The 25,799-nt window shown below is 32.9% G+C and overlaps 1 protein-coding gene across 2 annotated transcripts in view; it reads right to left on the bottom strand.

Moving 5' to 3' along the window:
* FBXO8 (F-box protein 8) overlaps positions 1 to 25,799 on the bottom strand; it is a 40,276-nt gene that overhangs the window by 5,759 nt on the left and 8,718 nt on the right. For both annotated transcript variants that reach the window (XM_005882689.2, XM_014530354.1), the window contains exons 2-4: positions 19,071 to 19,407; positions 15,814 to 15,940; positions 792 to 910 (exon numbers count right to left, since the gene is read on the bottom strand). In XM_005882689.2, the coding sequence (XP_005882751.1) occupies positions 792 to 910; positions 15,814 to 15,940; positions 19,071 to 19,399 (575 nt within the window). In that variant the 5' untranslated portion in view covers positions 19,400 to 19,407. The remainder of the gene's footprint in view (positions 1 to 791; positions 911 to 15,813; positions 15,941 to 19,070; positions 19,408 to 25,799) is intronic.

Raw genomic sequence — 25,799 nt, 5'->3', positions numbered from 1 at the left:
GGACCACCAGTGGTCCGCGGACCACTGGTTGGTGACCGCTGATTTAGAGCACAGATTAATGACTACTCAGCATCATTTCTGTGTATAACATACTTTTAAATGACACATTTTCAGGATTTTCAAAGTTGTCCGTGACACTTCTGTGCAGTATTGATCTGAAAATATATATTTATTACCCCTAGGATTTGTGAGTTTATGATTACAATGTCTATCTGATTTTTATTTCGGCAATTTTAGAATTCAGAACTTTTAGTTACCCAATCACTTAGGTTTTATGGCTAGTTATTAAAAAAATACAAAAGGACTGCAGCAATTCAAAAATACTTGGTTTTGATTTATTACAAAGATGATGGGCTACCATTTTGCATGTATGAGTGGGATTATTTTTTATTTTTGCTTTCTTTATAGGCAAGTTAAAGCTCACAAAGAAATGACAAATTTACAAAATTGTAAATTACAAAAATCTTTTCCCTATCTTTACTCAATTATTTTTAAATATTTTTATTGATTTCAGAGAGGAAGGGAGAGGGAGAAAGATAGAAACGTCAATGATGAAAGAGAATCACTGATCAGCTGCCTCCTGCACACACCACATTGGGGATCAAGCCTGCAACCTGGGCATATACCTTGAACTGGGAATTGAATCGTGACCTCCTGGTTCATAGGTCAACCCTTAATCACTGAGGCATGTTGGCCAGGCTTGTAGTATAGGTTTTAAAGTAAAACAACTCATAAAAAATATTACTGAACTCATTTCTGATGAAAACTTTATTATTATTTTTTTTTTTTACCTTTCATCAAGATAGATTCTCAGTTTTTTCCAATTTAGTGTTCTTGTACAGAAGATAAACTTTGCTATTTCCTTTGGTGAGTCGTCTAGGATACCCTTGGACATAAAGTAGTTCACTCCCTAAGGCAGAAATACAAATCTCATAAATAAAATCAGTCTTTATTTATAAATTTAGCAATTAGGCAATAGCAGAACAATAGCTATAATTCTTTCTAGCATTAAATATACTTTGTATAGCTTTAACATGCAAAATACAAGCTAGAACTTGAACTGAAACTATTACTTGTGGCTGACAGTTTACATGCAATGAAAAGTAGGAAATTCAAAGTTAAGACTCCTAAAAAAATCCTAATTAAATTTTCTGGCTCATGTCAGTTAAAACTAACTATACAGAAATACAGCCTAAATTAGAGGAGGGTGTTGAAGAGGGGAGGGAAAAACTACTACATAGACTTCAAAATAAGCCTTATCACAAACACTTTCGCTGTCTAATAAAAAAAAAACATGATTTCTTAAAACTCAGATACATGTTCTAATACACTTTTCAAGGAAATAGGTTCTTGAGAAGATTCTCCAAATGAAAGACTAACAACTTGATTCTGAAAAGAAAAATAATTAAATTATTTAACTTAAAGCAAAGTGGGCACAATTCCCAGGCAGTTTATGAGTTGTTCACTTTGGCTTTAAGCATTGCTATATTCGTCAAGAATTTAGCTCCAATACACACTGATGCAAAACATAAAACAAAACAATTTATGTTTTCATAGGATTTATCTTTGAATTTCCTTTTCTCTGCATGCAAAGTTTTCCAGAGAAGCATTACCCATAATTTTGTACCTACTTTAGGTTTAAAACAATGACAAAACATCAACATAAAATCAAACGCTAAAACCAATCAATGTTCTCTTATGTATATGGAAATCACATTCAAATAACTGCTTTATGTGGATTTGAATGTGCAATTATTGAAATAAAAGGCAGGTGTGTTTATTTCAACTCACAGTTATTCAGATACTTGCATTACCACGAATGCTTATGTCTGGATAATAGCACATTATGTACTGTTAATTGGCAGAGAAAATGACGTAGTATATACACCCAACATATTGTTTTCACACATAAATTCCTTCAGCATTTCTTTCCTTTATAAACACATACTACTCAGAAATATTAGACACATTAAGAAGTCAAAAGTTGTAAGATTTTTATAAAAGACTCTTAAAACCCTCTCATAAAATTTTTACATTAAAATTTTTATAACAACTTGGTACCATGAGGTAATGCTTTTGAAAGGTTATAATTATCTATAAATTATAATTCAAAGATAAGGTTTTTATATAAAACTAATTGTATGAGGCATCAGATAACACCTTAATGAGTATTTTAATAGTATAAAAACAATCCTAAAGGACTGATTTAAAAAATGTATATAAAGAACAGAATGTGATATCATGAAACTTTCTTGTCAACTCGATTGCAAGCTGTATATTAGACTGCATCCTGGATTCAAGGCTAGAGAATGTCACATGATCAAGATGGAAAGCCGAATAATTTGTTTGGAATGAGGCTTTCAGAAATTGTCTGAGGGGGCAGGACTAGAGAAACAGTAATGCTTGTTCCATCCTTTCCTCCATTAGTTTGAATAATCGAGAGTTGACTGTATATTTAATTGATCCACCCAGCAAAAATGGTCAGTTTTTAAAATAAAATCCCTGCATTTAAAAGAATAACATATCAGAAGTGCTTAATTTTAATCCAAGTGATTCAAAGATGAAGTGTCAATTAAAGATTATTTAATAGGTTATTTATTCATACCTACTTATAAATCAATATTTAAGACATATAAAACTATTTCTAACCTATTTTTTAAAAAATTACATAAAATATAAAAAACCACTAATATGATTCATTAAATAGTACATAAATATCTAATTACATGATAAATACCATTTTAATATCATTTGATGCTTCTTAGTTATAAATTAACATTGTTATCTACATCAAGTATGTACACTGTTGGTCATTTCCTTTTTTATGGATTACATGTTTTTAGACTTTAATATCTAACCTAACTTGTCCAGGCTTGCACATGTGCAAAAGCAATAGAAATGCAAAGGAAATCTTTTAAAAAACATGAAAAAGAAACTCATATGCTACCAATCCAGAGAATAAGTAAAAGACAAAGATAACTGATGTTTCTGGCTTAGATGCAGAGAGAAATGACTGACAGAAAAAAAATAACTGATAGCAAAAATCCCACAGGTTTTAGAGGGCATTGAGTTGATGGAAACAGTGATGTGTATGGTCTTAGAAATGTTGACAGATACAACTAGAAACGTACAGTAGGCAGTTGGCAATTTAATAAGACATAAAGGAAAAAAATGAGGGTTGAAGGTACAGACTAAGGATCTTCAATAAGAAGACTCAGTAAGAGAACAGGTAATGAAGAGAGCAGGGATAGAGTAATGCCCTGGAGGGTAAGGTCTCGGAAATGAAAAGTTTACAATGCAATGACATAGTATAATTAAAGGAGCATAGTGTTCAGAAGAGGGACCAAATTTTGGCTCTTCCACTTAATGATTATGTTAACATAAACAATTTACCCAGGAGCCTCGGTTTCCTAATCAATAAAAATTAAAAGGCTTTTGTGTGGATATGAAAGCGCCTAGCATAGAACATGGCTAGTTTCCTTTGTCTTTTAGATAGCCCAAGGAGACAAAAATGGGAACGAGGGCATGGATTTGGTGATTGAGAGAAAAGAAAGTAGTGACTTTCAAGGTCTCTTCCCAAAAAGTAATGGGGACTCTCAAGTCCAAGTAGAAGCTAAGGAAGGAACACAAGGCAAGACCATTCACTTGAAAAATGCATTAGTACCAAGGAGGAAAAACATGGCAAAATGAAAGGGCAAAAAGGTACAATGAATTTTTTTCCAAGAAACAAAAGAAGGAACATCAATGGAGAGAGGAAAAGACTGAAGTGCAGAAAAAGATGAGATAATGGGAGCAGCAAGGTAGAGAAAAGGGGAACAAGGGAAAGGATTGAAAACACAGGTGAGTTCACTGTGCTTTCTAAGCCTGACAGACAGGAAGGACAGCACTGTTGGTCCAGAGACAAGGGTACCAAAAGTGATAAAAGTAGAAAGCAGAGTGCATGCTGTTTTCTTCTTAGGGAGGACAAATGATCTGGAAGGAGTTGGAAAAGAGAGTTGATTGGGATTCTGAAGCAAAATGGTAAAGATTTCTATCAACAATGGTGGAGGGTATAAAAAATCCTTGAAGGCCTGGCGGGTGTGGCTCAGTGGTTGAGCATCAGGCTATTAACCAGGAAGTCAGAGTGATGGTTAGATTCCCGAGGGCACAAGCCTGGGTTGTGGCTAAATCCCCAGTTTGGGGTGTGCAGGAGGCAGCCAATCAATGATTCTCATCATTGATGTTTCTATCTCTCTCTCTCTCCCTCTTCCTTCCTCTCTGAAATAAAAACATAAAAAAATGAGAACTCAGGTAAAATTAATTCATCCCATCTCAGGTTAAGCTTTTCTTTAATAGAACAGATGTTTTCAGCAATTCAAGAAAAAAAAAAAAACACCAAGAAATTTTGTAAAGCAGTCTCCATAGAGTATAGTATTCCACTAAAATTTTTTATGCAAATGTAGCACCAAGACTTACACAATAAAATTAGGGTGGTGAGCTGTTTTGAAGTCATTTGTTAGGTGGCAAAAACCAAATAATTCAAGAAAATATAAACAAGTCACTAAAACCAATATTAAGAAGTAATTTAGAATGAAGAAAAGATGTGTTGGAGCTAGTCACCTATATAATGCATCTCTCCATTTACTTCTTAACTGTGAGAATGGCTTCCCACATAATAATTCATGTTTTAAGATATAGCTACTTTTTTTCTTCTATTACATAAGTACTCCTTATTTTCTCTCACCTTTTAAAAAAGCCAATTAAAAAAAATCAAATTACTATATCCACAGTTGTGCTTCACAAGCAAAATCTACCATACATATGTTCAGAATTAAAAATATACATATTTGGGTACAAAGGGAATTCTAAAAAACTAGGCATGCAAAGCCAAATAGGAAAGTACTGGCTTTTGTTGTAAACTTAATACTACTCTTAAAAATAAAAGTCTTAGTTTATAAAAAGTACTGTTGGAATTCAAAATACTGGCTATCGGCACAAGCACTTTGCAGAAACACTGTGTAACAGTTGGTCAATAAAGGAAACCATTAATAAAACAACACTGTGGCATACCAGGGATTACCCTTAATTTATTTTCCTAAAAGACAGCTTAGGATATACAATTAGATTTAGCTAGTTTTGTTCAAATCTGCCATTGTATACAATGTGAAAATCCAGTACCTTGGCTACTACTTTTTAGGCAATAAACCTGTTCCTAGAGCATTACATAATAGGAAAAGCAAACTGGACAGTGTATTTAATTTTCTTTTAAAAAAATTGAAGGCTTTTAAAATAACAATCCAAAAATTTTAACAATAAATACTTATAAAACAAAACAGTTCAATCTAGATTTCTAATTTTCTTTTAATATGACACTAATATATTAATATTCAAGTATACATTTTATCCACAGTGAAATAAAAAAATTGAAATGCAGTATTTTCACATCAAAAGCAATGATATAAAAATTAGGAGATACAATATATGTTATGAAAATTTTATTTTCTTAATTACTTCTAAAAATAATTAGCACATCAGAGGACAGCCCTCTATAGGTCAAATAGTATTCCCATTGTCTTAGTTGAAAATAACAGCATCAATGATTAAGATGACTTCTAATACCATTTCTTCTTTTTCAGAGTGCTTTCAGAATTACTAAGAAAAATGTTAAATCTATTAATTTTTATTCTGTCCAGCAGTTCTCATTTTCCCTATTTAGTCATATAACATGTCCTATCATTAAGGGGGGAAAACCCACATAGAATTTGCATAGGTAAAATTCACCTAGGGATATGTATGTTATTCTGCAAATAAATATCAACATCTTGCTTTAGAGTTGAAGTAAAATAAATGCAGAAGATTATAATATGGGAAGGTATAAGACTAGGTATCTGTTTTTTGTCCTGTCATTCTAGTTAATTCTACCCAATAACTTTTGCCTTGTTTTCTCCCTTCTGTAAGTTTCCATGCCATCTCATATGTGTAACACTGACCTTAGCACATACTTCAGAAATGTCACACAATGCTTTTAATCATGGTAATCCAACCTACTCATACATATAATGATTGCTATTCTCAATCCAGTCACTAGATTCAAAGATAAGAGTAAAACCTATGCCTAAGTTTTTAAAGTTGTCTTATGTAGAAAGATTGCTTTATAAGAGAAATGTTTTCCTCTTACTGAGGTACCCATAATTAGGCTACTGTCTGCAAGGCTCTGTGTGACTTATAACTCAAAGGAAAGGAGACACTGGAAATTGGAGAATAAACATAAAGATAATTTTGATGTTAGTTTGAAATCTGAGCACAGATTAAGTTTTGTCTCTTCCCTAGGAAGAGAGAGCACACACTGTCCATACTCTCCCAATCTTAATAGAGAAGTGACAGTGTGGAGAGAAGAGAGTGCCAGTATCCTATAGCCAATTCCTGAAATTGGTCAGAACATCACATTTTATCTGGAGGATAATGAAGGTCATACTGTTCAGTTTTCAGTACAAAATATGGAATGAAATTAGTTTATTTATGTACTTGTTTAAATTGACAAGGATTTCATCTTCCAAGAACAATTTATGAATGACTTTTCAGTACATTAAAATGCACAATGCTCAGGAATTGCAGAGAACAGTCACACATACACCCTAAATTATTTGTTGCCAGAAGAAGTTAATAGGAAATCTCATATTAAGGAGGAATAGTTCAAAGAAAATTAAAAGAAAAATGGGAAATTCCCTCTAAGGGAGTCCAGGGAAAATGGATGAGGTGGATCGATCTTTCTAATTCTTCTTCACAGGAGAGAAAGCAATGACATTAGACATAATAACATGAACCTCAGTATCTACGGTTTTAGATAACAAAAAGTCCATATTAATTAGTCCTAATAGCCTCAAACAGAAAAAGAGCCACATCTGTGAGTTCTAATAGTCCCCAAAAGAGTCAAACCCATGACGGGATAGAGCAATAAAATGATAAATATAAAATTACTTCCTAATTGATAAATTACTACTAATAATAAATATAGCAATCATTATTGTCATTATTATTGACAAAGTTGTTGGTAGTTAAGATAAGCTTCTTGAAAATGTCCTTTTTACCTCTAATATATCTGGAAGTTAGAAAAAGAAAACATTTTTATAAAACTCAAGATAAAACTTTATTAGGTGAAGGCATGATTAATAACAATTCAAACTAGTGAGAAAATGACACAATTGAACACCAATGTTAGCTAATTTTAAAATTGCATCTGCAATGTGCATGTGTATTGATTTAAATGACTAACTCTACAATTTTATCATATTACCCACATTCTAAGTTATACATTCATAGAAATATTTTAACAGCTCTTAAACAATTTCAAAATAACATTAAAAAAACAATAACAAATTTTAATAGTAGAAAAGAATGGAAGCAAGTTGGGATTTAAGTGGTAGTTTGCTGCCAGCACATGTATGTACTTATTCATGTAATTAAAGTATCTGTCCATCCAAGAAACATGTTTACTTTGAACATAATTTTGGACCCCTAATTGTAATGCTTACAATGTCCTCAAAGAGACTAAACTAAGTAGCACCCCTGAAACAAAAAATTGCTATGTAATATTTGCAAAAAACTGCTTATCAGATATCAGGAAATGAAAAGAAAGGCAAAGAGTATCACTGTCAAAAGCTAGATGTTGGTGTGACCAATGCATATTTCATGAAGGACCATCATTAGGTGTCAATATTTATCTATCAGATAAAAAAGTTCCAAAAGAGGAAAAACCCCAGAGCTGAGAGCTGTGCCTGCCTCTTGGTAGTAAAGTTGTAGTTGTACCTGTAGTATAAATTTAAAGCTACATTCTGGTGAGCACTCAGAAGTACTAAGCTCTTAGTAGCACTAAACATACATTATTTCATTTAATCTTCAGAACACCACAATGATATAGGAACTATTATTTCCCCATTTTACAGATGGTGAAACTGAAGCACAAAGAGTTTAAATAACTTGCCCCAGGTGAAAGTCATATAACTAGTAAATGGAGAGATACTTAAAATTTGTTGAATGAACATGAGTATATATGTAAAAGATTCCAGCTGACTTTTAAGAAAAGCTGTAAATTTAAGGATTATCTATTTCAACTAAGGGAGAAAAAAAGAAAAACAATTAATAACAACAACAAAAACCTATAAATTATACCAAAACTCCAGTATGCTATGAAATGCCTCAAATTATAAACTCTCAAAGTTCTGAGTCACCAGTCCAAATAATTAAAAACCAACATGTCATTTTGACGATACAGTTAACTGCTAATGGCCAAAATTGGTTCACGAGGATTCCTATGAAGGAATCTCTAAACATTATAATAACATATAGGAAAATCATATAATCTTATGTATAGGTGTATACTACAATTAGTTAACTAAAAAGTCGCATTTAATGTAGTGTGTCCTTCAAACCCCCATATTTCAAAAGCTACAATTAAATTGATGGATGCTGTATAATTGGTGACATCCAAGAATTGAGAAAATAATTTTCTTTTAGAGTTTTGTTAAAACGCTTATATTTTGGAGTGACATCTACTGTGATATTGGTAGCAGCAACTGCTAGATTCAGAAAAAGTCATAGGAGAGACAACTACCTTGGACACTAAAGCTGAGAAAGTAAATCTAGAAAGTGATGTCAATGAGAATGAGATATTTTGATGTCAAGTTTCATTAAAACAGTGGTCACATGAGATAATAAAGAACATTTCAGAGGTCTCAAGGTGGTCAGATAGGGTATGAAAGGAAATAAAAAACCAAATAAATTTTTATTTGAAATGTACTTAAAATATTAATACAATATTGCAAATGTTTAGGTACATTTATCTAAATTGGTAACAAAATTCAAACAAAGTAAAAAATATTGCTCATTTTAGCATTTTGCACTTTAAAATTTGTAATATAGGTCTTGTGGTATTAAAATATTCTAATTAAAATATTCTAATTTGATTCTCTCCTTTAGTTCCAAGTCCTGGATTAATACATTGTCTCCTAATGTCAGTTTACTTTTACCCCACACAGTCCACACTAAATGAGATAACAAGTTAGTATCTCCCAAAGCATACTGAAGAAAACAAAAGAAAAATACAACAAGTGGTTCAACTGAAAAATAAACGATGGAGAACTATAGGCTTAAATCTCTTTTTCAATTAGAATACGGCTATAAAAAAGCCTGGGAAATCTGATTCTCATTGAAGCTTCTAAAAAGATGAGTCTACAAACATCTTTCAGTGGACTGATCCTAAACCACATGCTAGAATGACTCTTAGAGACAAGAGAGGGCAAGAGAGGGTGGCCATGATATATTGTGGTCAGGTCAGAGTGTAGAATAAAGTTAAATAAATAATAAAATAAATCTTTATCCTAAATAGACACAGGATAAAGTTGCCTTCTTAACCATAAAATCAACACATATAAGTTAGATTAAAAAGAAGTAGATATATATACACATATATACCCATACACACATCATGTTGCCCTTGAAAGAGTGAATGGCCTGCAGTTTAGTATGACTTGACTAGTTGTAACCAACCAGATTGAAAGTATTAACTTATCTAGATAGAGGATAATATTTAGTGCCTGAGAGGCAGTTTTTCACTTTGACTCTCATGCTGATCCAAAGGAAGGGACATTGCCAATAAACTTGAGCATTTTGGCTCTTCTGGGTAAACAATTCTTAGAGAACAGAAGCTATATTTGGTGAGGGACTCCTTTCATTGTCAACTAGCTCCTTTTGCTCTGGTTAAATTCTCATCAGCAAATCTGGGGATAAAATTAATTTACTAATGAGAAAGAGCAATGCTTATTTTTATAAAAATGTGTTTGGGATTACATATCAGACTCCTGTAAGTTTAGGTAATAGCAGTAATAGTGATGAGGACGATGATTAGGCAGTACTCGGATGTGTTTGACTACAAACAACAGGAATCTCAATTCAAAAAAAGTAAAGGAATTTATTGCCTTGCATAACAAGAAGTTGCAAACTAATATGGTTCCAGGGTTGTTAGGCTCACACATAGCATCATGGACCCCTTTCTTTCTTTCTAATGTGCCATTCTCAGTATGTTGTTAACATCTTCATGGCTGCTGGTGTTCCTATCATTATATCCTCATACACCAATGTCCAGGGTGTGCAATGTACATATGTGTGTACACACACACACACACACACACACACTCACACACACACACACCTCTTTGTTTCTCTTTAAAACCTAAAAAAATCTTTCTCCACACCATCTTCTTCAATCTCACAGGTCAGAATGGATTAAATCAGCGGTTCTCAACCTGTGGGTCGCGACCCTTTTGGGGGTGGAACGACCCTTTCACAGGGGTAGCCTAAATACATCCTGCATAAAAGATAATTACATTACGATTCATAACAGTAGCAAAATTACAGTTATGAAGTAGCAACGAAAATAATTTTATGGTTGGGGGTCACCACAACATGAGGAACTGTATTAAAGGGTCGCGGCATTAGGAAGGTTGAGAACCACTGGATTAAATGGATGTTATGGAAGCTAAGGGGACTAGAATTAACATGATTAGCTTGGAATAATCTATATTTGACTTTTGAGGCTGGGGCTGGTTTATAGTGAGAGTCTAAGTGATGGGATTTCACTGCTGCCTATATAAGGATACTGTGATTTTTTTTTTTTTTTTAGAAATTACTTTTACCACAGGATATCGTGGTATTAGAAGGAACTCTAAGACATCTCCTGACTTCCACCTTTTGTCCCCCACCCCCAGTGTGCCAGTAATTATTCCTTCTGATAATTAGGCCTAATCACCTCAACCACAGCATCATTACCTACCCTCACAGCCTTTTTGTTTGTTTGGTTTTGTTTTGGCTTGTTTGCTCAGTGGCAGAAGGACCTAATACGGCCAGAAGGTAGTTTCAGCAACCAATTGGAATTGTACCTCTGTTACAATATTTCCCCCTTTGGGTATTAAGGCCTCTAAACCAGCAGAGTCCAGAAATAAGGGAAGCAGAATTACAAATTTTCCAAGTGGCTCACTAGTAAAAAATAGTGCTGCAGATGCCTGGATGCCTGCTCAAAGGCCATTTCGCTCTTTTCATTGCTTCTAGCTTCTCAGTCACAGTTACTAAATCATGTTAAGTTTAGTCAGTCATGTAATCCTTTCTATTCTGTTCTCTGTTGTTCTAGGGGTGTACATTTGATTCAGTTCTGTTCATAAGAAATGAGCACAAGTACATTGGAGGCTCCTGAAAAAGACCCCCCCCCCCCCCCCCCGCGCCAATAAGCAGAAGGAATTTGAGTTCTTTGACTGCCTTCTTTGTGCTGAGGGTATTTTCATATGAGAATGAGATATTTTGAGCAGCGGTAGCCATCTTGTTATCAAGAATGGGATACCCATCTTTGGGTGTCATTTGAAGTAAATACATGTATATGGCTTAAGCCATTATTAGTTAGGTTCTCCGGTCCTCCAAGCCCCAAACACCCTAGCTGGCACATACAGGGAGAAATGGGTACTGCAGGTAGCAGATCATAAAATGTGACATAGGCTGAGTAGAGCAGCAAAGTGAAGAGCACTGAGGATAAATTATTCCTAAGTATATTTCCATTTATAACATAAGCTAAGAATTTAGGAAGTTTAGTTTACCTTTCTTTCTTTATGCTATCAAACATTATGCAAAGTATACCTTCATCTAACTGCCAAAGAATACATGCTTATCTGTAAATTCTGACACCAAATCAAGATTTTCTATCTCTAGCAATAAAAATAAAAGTTCTTTTTCATCACTGTTGCTATTCTATGAAGTAACGGTAATGAAAAAAATCAGTAAGATTTAATTTCTGAGATATTATTCATAAGAATTGAGTATAAACGCTTGTTTTCCTTCCTTTAATGGAGAACTCCTACAAATTTCCTAATTATATTTTAGCTGGTCCAACAACAAAAAGAATATATTATCTTAAAAATAATTATCTTATGCATTTCCATCTAAAACACATGCACAGGTCAAATTTAAAATATTTCTCATAACAGGTTCTACCCCAGATCAATTTAACAAAATGCATAAAACTGTATGCATGTGGGTCTTTTTGAATGAACACAGAAAAAAAAAGTGCTGATAGAGTTAAAAATAAAGACTTCTCATAGCTGACCACAATGAGGATTATTATGTTTAAAAACTTTTAAAGAACATACTTAGACAAAAATAAACCTATAATAGAGTTTAAAGAAACATGTGCACTATCAATTTTTCAGACTAAATTTAAAAATAACTAGGTCAAGAAAATGTTCAATATTAAATGGAGCACGAGGAATATAGCTGACTGGATGATAAGTAAAATTACTTTATTACAATACTGCTAGTGGGATAAAATCAACACACGGAACTCATACATGCAGGGGAAATACAGCCTAATGTAAACAGATGGTTTTTAGCACATTCCTTTACTAGAATGTGGTCACCTGCCACAAAGTACACAAGCTCATGCACAAGATCAAGACTTTACATACAGCTGAGATCACAATGGCATGCATACAACAATAGCGTGCTAGATAAATCGTACCACAGACTGTGCAGATCTTCTCCCCCACCCCAGTTGCTGTGGAGTTTGGTTACCCATATCCGTGACATGAACGATGTCCTTTGGAGAATCTTGTTCCCTGTGGCTGTAAGTATTCTTATTTTGATAATATTTTAATGATGCTTGCTATCAAATCTTAAGTAGAGAACTAGAAATTATGGAAAGGTAGACTATTTTATTTTTTTTTTACAATACTGAACAATTATATACATCTTATCTCAAGTACTTACAATAAACACCACTTACATTTAAACATATCATCAAAACGAATTTACTTCTTAGGCTTAAACTAAGCCAAAATAACACATCTGATGACAGTGCTCCAGTGAGGAGGGGGAAAAAGAAAATCACCCTCCAAAAAGTGCTAATTTTTAGTTCTCAAAAAACGTGGCAAAAGTCTTCTAAGTATGGCTAACGTATGACTCATACAGAGAAATTCTACATGAAAACATCTATTTGGATATCCCTTTCAGTTACGTGATTTAAATTCTGAAGGCCTGACTTGGAAAAACAAGCAAATTGACATTAATTATTTATATTGATCAATGAAAGAAAATATGGAATATAGCGATTAAAATACTTCCCCTCATTTCTCTGCACCTATAAGTGCATTTCAATATCCTTCTTTGCCTATTTATATCCTAAGTACATTCAGGTAAAGGCAGAATTCTATTTTGCTACTAGGCAACACCTGCTAAGTTACTGATGTTCACAAAAGCACAGAATCAGAATTCTGGAACCACAGGTCACTATGAAGGGTTCAGCTCTATGCCTCTTGGCAGCACTATGTGCCCCTTTCGGAACAGGGAGTTCAATACTTCTGGAATGCTCCAGGATATCTTTAAATCAGGCCAGGGAGTAAAGAAAAAGAAAATACAGCCAACTCTCAATAAAAATGGGAGGTAGGATGGATAAGTAACTCTGAAGATCTAAGAATCTTACTTTAATTAATAACTTCAATCCCTCTCTTAGCAAACATTTGACTTAAAACTAAAAATTTTTGTCAGATTAAAAAAAAAATAGAACTTTAATTTTGCCTCTTTTCTCTGCCCCCTCCCACTTCCAAACACTCTAGGGGGGGTATAACAAGAACTCTATAATCTAACATATGTATTGCAAAGATAGGATTATATTTTAACATCTAGCTTTTCCAAGTTAGATATTTAAAAATATCCATCACATTCTAGTATATAAGGGCCTATCTATATTTTCATCTTTGCATAAAAAGAATGGCTTTATAATTTGTTTAAAAAATTGGCACTCCTTTAGCAAGAAATAACTACTTACCACAATCAATATCAATAGCTACATCCAACTTTTCTGACTTTTGTAAATCTACAACTCAGTACTTACCAAGTTACATTTTCCTTAGAATGTAACATTTGCAAGTAATATTAATTGAAGATGACAGTTTTACTCAACATCAGCATAAGTCATGACAGGAGCCAGTACGCCTTGAGAAACTGGGCATATTAAGACTGGGGCTTGTAATAGCCTCCTTTCCTGATTCTTAAGTATCTAGAGTAAAACACTGTATTATTCTGCTTCAGTTCTTCTCCAGTAATCATCATTCAATTAACTCAAGAGACTGATGTGAAATATATCTTACTATAAAGTTCATCATATGAACTGTTTTAGTTAGCATCAAGTAATGCCTAATTCTAATAAACAAAAATAATGAAGTCCTGAAACCATGCCAATCTTCAAAAACATAATGTGGTTAGTTAAATTTCTTGTACAGAGCAGGTATTCATAGTGCAAGATAAAAAAGGTGACATGCTATCTGTTGCTATATACTTAAATAGAATTTGAATTTGATTAAAAAAAACAAGTAAAATAAGTGTATTTTATGATAATGGCACCAGAAAATAATTGCAATAAAGTGACAAGTTACAAAACCTAAATTTATAATAGTTTATCTACTCATTTGCCTTCTAAAATGATTAATTTATAAAAACCAGTACTGACTTCAAATATGTAATTTGCACTTTAACTTATAAATCATCCTACTTTCATACAAAGTATCAGTTTGCCATTCATTAAAAATAAAAACTCTTTACACAGTGGTGAAGAGAGAGAATAAATATCCTAATTTAAATATTTGTACCAGGCTTTGTTATATTTGTGGGGCTAAGACAACTTACAATGTGTATGTATCGGCAAACCTTTGTAGTGGTGTTATGTTTTATTTTTCATTCATGTACAAAAAAATTAACAAAGAAAGAAATCATATGTGGCAAGCAAAAATCAATTTAAATTTAAAAACATGGTGTCATTTGTATTATATGCATATTTATAAAATTCGGATTTCTGTTTAATATTTAAATATTTTGCATGGGAGAAGCATTTCTCTAATTATAATTAAGCAAAAGTTAAGATATTTAAAAAATATTTGCGTGATTTAAATAGCCTTTAATACTTTCACAACAAATAAAACAAAAAGTTGGGTTTTAAAAATTAGATAAATTAAAACAACTGCCAGTTAAGTTTTTCCACAAAAAAAATAATACACCTAGAACTAGTAGTTCTAAGTGCTCTATAATTGATATTAGATTTCTAAGATAAATCTAGTATATATTTAAATATCTATCTAAAAATTTGAACCTTTCCAGGATATATTAAAATGAGAACAGGAGGGGAAAAAGTCAGTGAAAGAATTGTCTTTTGATCATTCCTATGTATTATGTTAAGAAAAAATTAATTAATTATTAAGCAGTTACTCTTGCTTCTCCCACTCTCCCTTTTTCCTGTTTGTGTTTGTTTATTGTCTTTTAAAAAATTAAATTATGAATACAAAATTATTCAATTTTATAACAGAATCTAAAAGCAGTTTCTATGTCAAATGAAATTAGATTGTTAAAGGCATTATTTAAAGAAAACATTCTGATGTGTTGGAAACTAGAACAATGTATTTTGTGATCATTTTTGATAAAAGTAGTAGCATTGTTATTAAATATAAACAAATCAAGGAGAAAATTCTGCAAATAACCTTCCATGAACATATTTTATGCGCTCCAATATCTCAATCAGGTCCAGTAGAGGACTGCATGTGTCATGGAAGTTGCCATATAAAGTGAGCAGGCAGAGAGATTAGAACGTGACATGGTAAGGTAAAAATAGCAATAACTCAAATACTGGGCTTTGCAGTGATTGAAAAGGCACGTGCAGTGACTTGTGATTTTACTTGCAAGTTTATTGGAAAATTGCAGCAAGAAAGTAATAAAGTTCAACTGTTACAAATACTCGAGTTCTTCACTTACCTCGTCTGGATTGGCATTAAACGTGAGGCTGCCTTCATCCAGCTGCATATATAATTTTCTAAAAGAAAATCCTATAGGTGGGTTCTTATTGTATATGGAACAGTGACCCCAAGTGGATTTACACAACCTATAAAAGATAAAATAAAAAAGAAAACATTACCATATTTAACTTCCCAAGTTAAATGTGTATAAACATGATAAAATAGTAACATGAAATGATATAAAAATAGATTTTATAGCTCTAAAGTTTAAAATGTTTAGTTTTATGCTTTTAAAATTTGTTTACCAGAGTATAATAGACAAATTCCTTCAATTTAGCAATTCTGACAGCACATAATAAGTGTGGGTTACAAAGATCAATAATATTTGTAAGCACTATTTGAAGCTAAATATAAACTAGAGGCCTTATGCACAAAATTCATGCAAGGGGCTCGGCCCTTGCAGCCGCCGGTGTCTTGCCTCGGCCCTTGGAGCCCCGGCTTCGTCCGGAAGATCGTCTGGCTGTCCGGTCTAATTAGCATATTACGTTTTTATTATTATAGGTAATAATGATAGCTAACATTCAAGTGCTTACTAAATACCAAGCAGTAATTGAAGCATTGTAACAGTATTAACTTGCTTATTAATCTTTACAGCATTCCTATGATGTTGGTGCTACAGGTAAGAAACAGACACAATAAAAAAGTTGTTCAAGGTTGCACAGCAAATTTGTGTAGAGGCAAGATTTGAACCCACAGAGTCTTATTCCAGAGCTTGCAATCTTAACCGAGAGCTAAACAGGATTAAGTAAAATATGTGCTGTATTGGGACATAAAACTGAATGGGGTGGGGGGAAGATTGCTGGGCAGAAGGACAACTTTTTTTTTTAACTATATATATTCACAGGCAAACTATACACTGGAATTGTTTGTAATTTCAATACATACATCAAAAGCTGTGACATTAAGCATCACTATTTTTAAGATACTGCTTTAAAACACTGGCTCTTTACTATCACAGTGATAAATGATTGATTAAAAATTCATTAAGACCCAAAATGCTAACAGCTCATATTTCAAAACACACTATTTCTGCAGATTGGGATAGTTGTTTCCAACTCTGTACAGAGCCATTAGCTACTGGTTATTATTTGAAAGCTAAACTTTTATCTTATTACATTGCCAGAAATTCTGACTATATACCACAGATCATAAAATGTAAACACATTATTCCAGAGACATGGAGAATATTAAAATTACATCTTGATATATTTTTTAATAACTCTATCTCAAAATGATCTGATTTTTGTGTGTTAAAAAACACCTACTTGTACACGACATACAGATGATGCACTATAGAATTATATAACTGTAACCTATAGAATTTTATTAACCAATGTTGGCCCAATAAATTCAATTTAAAATCATCATCAACAACAAAAAAAATCTACTTGTAGAGATAAACATTAAAGTAGTTTTACTTCCTAATATTCATTATTGATTTTGGGCTCAAACTTCCTTCTTTTCACACACATACACAATGTATAGAAAAACAAGAAAAAGCCACTGTCTCAGCCTATAACACCAAAAATTGTGAAGATAGTGGGTAAAATACCTAATTTGAGAATATCTTCTTAATAGTTAATTTATATCCTTGCATTATTTTTATAAAATAAATGATTTTTGAAACAGTTTAAATAAGTTTAGTAACTTATTTAGAAAATTATCAATGTTTTAGTAGCCTCTTTAATCTATTCCCATAGATTTTGACTTTTATTACTAAACTACAGAACTTCCCAACATTAGTAAGTATTCAGTACATCCAAAGTTAAAATAAAAACTAAGCCAGCCTTTAATTTAAAACAGAAGCAATTTATCACTAAGAAAAAAAATTCAAGCATCATAAAAATTGGCATAATTATGTGGTAAACAAAAAGGAAGTATTTCTTTCAAAAATGATCAATCCAGATTTAAATCACAAATGAAAACTACTTTCTGGTTGAGTTCATTCAGATGAGCTTAGTTATAAACTTTTTTTCAAAGATAAGAACATAAGTTTGCTGGGACTACTAAAATGTAGAAAAGAGATTATAAATAAAATGAGCAAGTTTTAAAGTATTTTCATTTCCTCTTATACTAAATCATTAAAAATTAATAAACATAATTTATTTTAAACATTACTAATTAATATAATTTTTACTCACTTCCATAGTATCTTCACTATGACAAGACAATGAGAGAACGACAAGATGATACTGATGATTTATATCTATTTAGAGGTTAAGAGGTTGAGCTATTTAATTAATACTGTAATTCTGTTGCATCTGGAAGCCTGAGTGAGGAATGTCATTGTTGGTAATACATTTTGACTAAAGATTGGCTATTTATATAATTTATTAATTCTCTCAATTGGATTTTCATTTAGAAATTCAAGTCTCATAAAGACTTGTTTTTAGATATGTTTTATATCATTATGAAGTCCCTTTTAAAAATAATGAAACAAATCTTGGTAAAGAATGCTAGAAAAACCAATGATTCTCCTATGTTTGAGAATATTTTCACAACTCTAGTATATGTACTTTTTAAGGATTAATGTAGATTCCATAGAGTAGATTCTATTCCACCAAACATTCTCAGATTTATAGCTTAAATTTAAACTGGTATAATAGCTCTTAAAATTTCTATAATCTACATTCAGTTCAGCAAGTAGATGATCTCTTTGCTTTCTAATATTTGCCTACTTCATTGATTACATAGTGGTTAGAAAAAAATTAAAAGTAGGTGAAATATTCACCAGTTAAAATTTATGCTAATAAGCACCTCTGACAAAAAAAAAAAATACATGAGAAAAAACCACAGCCATACTCCATCTGTAACCAATGGAAACAATAAGATTTGAAGAATATTTATTGATTTTTAAGTATACTTATTCTTTATAAGGGAAGCACAAACTATACCAGGGTTGTGAACACTAAATTTTGGATTATAAATTCTCACTTAACAGCCTGTATTTTTAGAATAAACTGACAATTTTTGACTTAAAATAAACTGAAGCATCTTGACTGATAACCTCTCTTCTAACTATAACTCATTATTTTATTTTATACTGCCCTTCTTTTCCTAATATCAAATTTGACTGTGATGATAACTGTATCTTGATTTTCCAGGTTTTAATAAAGAACAACTCTGGTTGAAAGAAACATTTCATAATACAAATATAACTAGCATAAAAAGAACAATTAAGGTGATTATGTGTAGAGATATCTGAGTTGAACTTACCCTTGCCACAGAAGTTCATCATTAGCGAGGTCCTGCCAAACACATGAAGCTAAGCAGAGGTCAGTTGCATTCAGGTAGGACAAGATGGTAAAGCTTAGCTCAGGAGGCAACATTTCCAAATTAATGAATCCTTCCTGTTCTTTAGATTTCCTTGCCTTCAAGAGATGATATATATCAATGCCTCCTTGGACTTGTTTACGATGACTGCTGTTAGAAATGCTGCTGGCAGCCATCCTCCTGGTCTGCTCTCTGCTGAGGTAGCCTTGTTCACTATAGCCTTCCTGCTGTAGCTGCTGGTTTCTGGCCACTCTCCACAGACCCTGACCCATCTGCAAGCCTGGGAGAAAGCCAAAATGTAAAAAGGTTAAATTGAAAAGGGAACCTGCGTTTCCCAGTGGTACAACTACTCTGACATGAAGCATTCATTTATCAGAATTAACATTCCTCATGAAAGCATATTAAGGAGTAATATATTACAAAGAATAGCTGGTACATCATACGTAGAAAACTTGGACAGAGAAAGTTTCAGAAATATTTGGTTTGATTATCACCTTTATCCCAGTTTGCTAACTACTTTTAAAGTCCACAGGTGACATAATAATTTTTCACATGGTGAGATTTAAAAGTTACTGGTGTCCTAAAGACTCTTACAAATTATAATTATGTGGACTTATGGGCCAGTATTAAATAGAGCTCTGATCAGAGCACAGGACTTGAGTTAAAAGGCCTCTAGACCCTGCTTTTTATCACAACTCAGGCTAAGCTAAGCTAGCCCCTTTTAACCAAACTCCCAGATGCATAACAGCTGTGAAACAGGCTTTTAGTTTAATTCTTGCCAGTCTACATTTATGTTGTAGACTGTAATAAAATGTAACATAGGCCCTGAAGTCTAATTCAGAAACCTTATAAATTAGACACCTAGAACTCCATGATAAATAGCTCAATAATGACTATTTGGTTTTGTTGTTGCTTTAAGTAAAAATAATAATGTAGACTAATTTTCCAGTTCTTTTCCATATAGGCGTATGGATTCCTCAGAGATAACTGGAAAAGGCAGACAAGAGTGTGCTGGTCTCCTCCACTCCACCCACTGACCTCCAACCAGAGCAGTTCCACATTTATCTGTTGCAAATATTGGACTTCATCGTGTATAAACATATAGAAAATTAATGGCCCAGACTTTACATTTGATCTTAGCTTTAAAATAAGTAACTTTTCCTAGGCAAATAAATCATTACGAAAAATGAAATCAGAAAGAGCTCTTAACTAATATAAGTTATTTTCATGATCTCTTTTCCTAACAAAATATTCTTGTTTTATAAACCCAAGTTGATTACTAGAATGTGTGCATATTTCAAAGTTTGGGGGAAAACTGATTTTTGTATAAAATCATTAAACTAAATTTCATAGCATAACCAGACCTTAAAATATGGGTTTGTTTTAATTAGCTGTTTACAATAAGGACTAACAAAAGATTACAAAAGCAAAAACAAAACCAAGAAACAAAATCCACGTGTGGCCCGAACTTATGAAAATTATCAGGAACAATTTGAAAATTGAGTAGGATTTCAAAAGATGTCAAAGATATTTTTTTCAATATCTATAAACACATGACTCACATGTACATTTACGGAATTACTGGCTATTATTTGGATAATAGCCATTATAACAGATCACTTATTGATGAAAACAAAAAAAGAATCCAGCATAATTTTTCACTCTTCCTTCTTACAGTGAACTGCTTACACTTACAGGAGCTTAAATTATTAAGGGATGGGGATACAAAGAGAAGAAACATATTAATGATTTTAAAATGTGAGGAAATTTGTTTTTGCAAAGAAACCACAAAAGATAATCTTTCCTCCCTACAACACAACGCACAAGAATTGTAGCAGTTCCTCTATTCCTGATTAAGCTACAGTGATTACATTCTTATTTTTATTATAGAATCTTAAGATAAAAAAGACAACCCACAGATTGGGAGAAAATCTTTGCAAAACACTTATTTGATAAAGGACTGGTATCCAAAATATACAAAGAACTCTTAAAAGTCAACAATAAAATAAACAAATAACCCACTTAAAAATGAGCAAAAGATCTCAAGCCACCTTACCAAAAAAAAAGATATACAGATAGCAAATATGCATATGAAAAGAGGCTCAACATCACGTTATTAGGCAATCACAAATCAAAACAACAAAGAGATAACTACTACTACACATCTACTAGAATGATTGAAATCCAAAATACTGACAACACCAAATGCTAGCAAGTATGTGGGAATGCAAAATGGCACAGTCACTTTACAACAGTGGTTCTCAACCTTGGCTGCACATTAGACTCACCTGGGAATCTTTAAAATCCTGATTTCTGGGCCTCATTCTTTCGAAATTCTGTTTCTTTGTTATGGGGTGGGGCCACAACATTAGTAACAAAGAAACAGAATTTCCGGAGGATGAGGCCCAGAAATCAGGATTTTAAAAAGATTCCCAGGTGATTCTAATGTGCAGCCAAGATTGAGAACCACTGCTTTAGAAGGTAATATGGTTGTTTCTTAGAAAACTAAACATGCTTTTACCGTATATGTTTATAGCAGATCTAGTCATAATTACCAAAACTTGTAAGGAACCAAGATGTCCTTCAATAGGTGAATGGATAAACTATGGTACATCCAAACAATGGAATATTTACTACAAAAAAGAAATGAGCTATCGAGCCATAAAACGACATGCATGAAACTTAAATGCATATAACTAAGTGAAAGAAACCAATCTAAAAAGTCATATGTAACATGACTTTAATTATGACATCCTGGAAAAGACAAAACAAAAATAAAATAACACAGAAAAATACAGAATATCAACATAAATTTGTAAGGAATTTTAAGTTCACCCAATGGATAATTTAATTTTGATACATATTTAACATTTTGAGATTATAAAGAAAGGTATTATTTTCATCATGGCTATTTCTGCATTAATCTTAGCAAGAAAATATCTAGAAATCACATTGATTGCTAAAGCTCATGTAGCCTGTCATTTTAGATACTTAAACTTATTCGTCTCTTTACCTTAGCACAACTAAAGGTAAAAAAATCAAACATGGTAACTATGGTATTTGAAGTCTCAAGGTTTAAGGCATTTAGTATCAATTTCTGTGTATTTCCCCTACAGCATCTTTCCAGTGGCATATGGTTAAGCAGCTGTTGTTCCTCTCAGGGATGTTGCTAGGAAACACAGACTCAGGGTGATTTCCCTAGGCTCTGGACTTTAATGGGGATCACTAAAGTTGAGCGCTGAATGTGATTCAGAAAGCATCCGGCAGGTAGAAAGAGGTAAAGCCAGCAGCTGGTTCTTAAATAAAAAGTAAAAAAACACACACACACACACAAAAAAACTTGATGGGGAAAGGGGAAGTTTTAAGCTCATGTACACATAATTCAGACAAAGAAAACGGCATTTTCTATTCTCCTACTGTTAAATAATACTGCAAATTGCCCTTTTGGGACTCCATTTTTCTTTTAAAGCAGTTGTTGATACTGGGCAAGAACACAGTACAATAAACCACTTGAGGAAGATTAATATCATAAGTTTATCCGATAGAGAAAGGAAAGGGTGTTTATAGTGTTCCACCCCACTCCCAATCTTCCTTAGGGTGACAAGGATGTGGAATGTGAATGGAACTCTCAGAAAAGTGATAAAACTCTCAAAAAGACATGATATCCATTGCAGACATTGTGAAGCAAGTCATGGATGGAGTGGTGTTTTGGACTCTGAAGTCCAACAGAGGAGTTTAAATCCTCACTCCACTGGTTATTACTTACAGGACCTTGGGGGACTTACTTGATTATTCTAAACTTTAGTTTCTTCATATATAATGTAAAAAATAATACTTAGAGCCTAAAAGGCAGTTGTATTAGATGAGATAATGCATATAAAGTTTCATTCCACAGCTAATAGCCACTAAGATATTATCTATTACTTTGTTTTGACAAAATAATATTTTCACAAAGTAAAAATGATGAGTACTTTGGTAAAATATATTTAATGATGCTTAATTGTCCTCATGTTCTGTACACCAAATAATCTCATTTGTTGACACTTGCTTAGCATGGTAAGGTTTATTTACATAATTCTTCATCCTCTATCTGATATTTTAGACATGGTTATTTGTTCCCTTCATAAAAGCAATTCTTTTATATCAATGACTACATTTTAAAAAACCACCAAAACCTAAAAAACAAAATCCTGCCTTATGTTTCACAAAATGTTTTTGAACTTCAGCATGCCTTATGGTGGTGTCAATAGAAATGGCATGAAACAGGGCCTTATGTTATCATTAGTAAGCTTCAACACTTGGCTCTAAAAGAGAGAGAAAATATGATAGTTTCATGCTGAGTTCTTACATGATTTCAAACTCTTAAAATTTGTCATTTGTGTCAATTACTTGGTCAAAAAATTAAGCTGCATAGTGGAATCACTGACTAGGCAAAGAGTTTCAAACTAAATAAAAATTAAACACAAAAATAAGTCTTTGTATTTGAAATAAATACTTTTGGTGTAAATACGGATTTTGTGATGAAATCACCTCTTATTATTTGTTCACTCAAAACAGAGATATTTCTTTCTTGAAAACAATACTTACTCTTATAAGAACACTAGCGGCCCGGTGCATGAAATTTCATGCACTGGTGGTGGGGGGGGGGTGGTCCGTCAGCCCGGCCTTTGCCCTCTTGCAGTCTGGGACCCCTGAGGGAATGTCTGACTACCAGCTTAGGCCCACTCCCTGGACCCCTTCGCTCCTTACCACCTGCCTGCAGCAGAGGTGGGAGAGGCTCTCGCCACCGCCACTGCACTCACCAGCTGTGAGCCGAGCTTCTGGCTGAGCGGCGCTCCAGAGGGTAGCTCCTGCGTTGAGCATCTGCCCCCTGGGGTCAGTGTGCAGTTTCGCTGTTTGGTTGATTTACATATTAGGGCTTTATTATATAGGATAATTAGTCTATTTCATGTTAAGATAAAAAAACAGTCAATTCTTATAGTTCTGTAAAATCACTGCAAACATGGAATTAGCAAATACTGAACCACTGCTCCTAGAAGAAATACGGGGTTAGGTTCCTGTGAGCCTCTGGACACATTTTTACCAGCTGATCAATACATAACTTTGTTTTGTGTCTTTCTATTGATTCACTACCACAGAACACACCAATTCTGAAAGAAGCTTATCTAATGGGTATTTTCTCTGTAAAGCACTACCACAGCCTTCTTAAACTTAGGAACACTAGACAGCTCTTCAGCGTTACACTTGGGAGCCATTTTAAATCACAAAATCATCAACAAGTGGCACAAATGGAAAAAATGTGGCACTATATTAACCACGAAAAAGATTTGTTTACAACATGAGAACTAAAGCAGGCAGAGTGTTCGTTGCCTTATTCAAACTTAGCTGGAAATGTGTGCCTCCACAGATGCAAATTTTTGCAGCTCTGCAAATGTCCAAGAATGACTGGAAAAGTGTCAAGAAAATTGATTTGGGGATAAAAATATTTAATGAGTACACAAATTCACTAATACAAAATCTGCAAATAATGAGAACTGTAAATTAATACTATTCTAGATGGCCCATGCATTTCTCTTCCAAATATGAATATATTTTGTTAAAGTTTATCATCTTCAGAAGATCTATAAAATTATAAAACCAAAGATATTTCTAAATGTGAAAATAGTACTTCATTATTTATTATCTGATAGAAATAAGCAAAAATTTCATAATTAATTACATTACAGAGGAGAAATTATGTTAACAAAAATCCTCTAGAGTTTAGAAGATATCAAATTTGAAATTTTTCTTTTCAGAGGACAAAAGAAGCTATGTGGCGGGGAAAAAAATCAAGGCAATTAGGACACTTATATTTTCTTACTTTTCAGACTGGTAATAAAATCGATACTTATAAACAAAGATTTAGATACTCTAGTAAGTTTAAATTCTTCATAGAGCATGGTTAACCCAAATATAATAAAACTTGGAACTCCCTTTTAAATTGGATGAAGTATCAAATGAAGCAATGGCCAAATAAATATTATTCAGGAATTTGTATTTTCCTGGAATTATGCAAACATGGCTATCAATTTAACTAATCTTGATTGTTTTAATACAGTGGTCAAACAATGCTCCCTCTGTCTCAGAACTTGGTTTTATATTGCTTGGTTTAAAGGTCAAATATTCGTGCTCAATTCTGTACTACTCACAAATGCACTCCAGGAGTGGACAGGAGATTCAAAAACCTGGCACTAAAGGCTATTGAACAGGGATTGGTAACCAAATTAAGTGACCTAGAGTACTCAGTGGTGCTATGAATAAATGTCATATCAGCTAAATGACAGAGGGGTATTTTCATTTATTTAAATTTTATATTTCGGTACTATCATATCTTATACTTCAAATTTAACTTTCTATTCCAAAGTCCTATGTGCCGTGGCTAGGATGACATAAATGGATATTAACATGATTTTAGGACTGATTCCAGCATTTTTCAAAAATAAAGTCTTTGGAAAATATTTACCAAGAAGAGTGCATACAGTTTCTTACTTCAAGATCCATTTATGGAGCGAACAGCCACTAACACCTCTAAAGGATCTGTTGTACTGTCAACATTTTAGGCACGGTACATGTAGTGTTATTATTCATCATTGATAATTTTCCTTCTAAAACAGCTCTTTTGGTGTTACATAA

Source organism: Myotis brandtii, unplaced genomic scaffold (assembly GCF_000412655.1).
Source record: "Myotis brandtii unplaced genomic scaffold, ASM41265v1 scaffold733, whole genome shotgun sequence".
Taxonomy (NCBI): Eukaryota; Metazoa; Chordata; class Mammalia; order Chiroptera; family Vespertilionidae; genus Myotis; species Myotis brandtii.
This window is presented reverse-complemented; position numbering and strand designations above follow the sequence as displayed.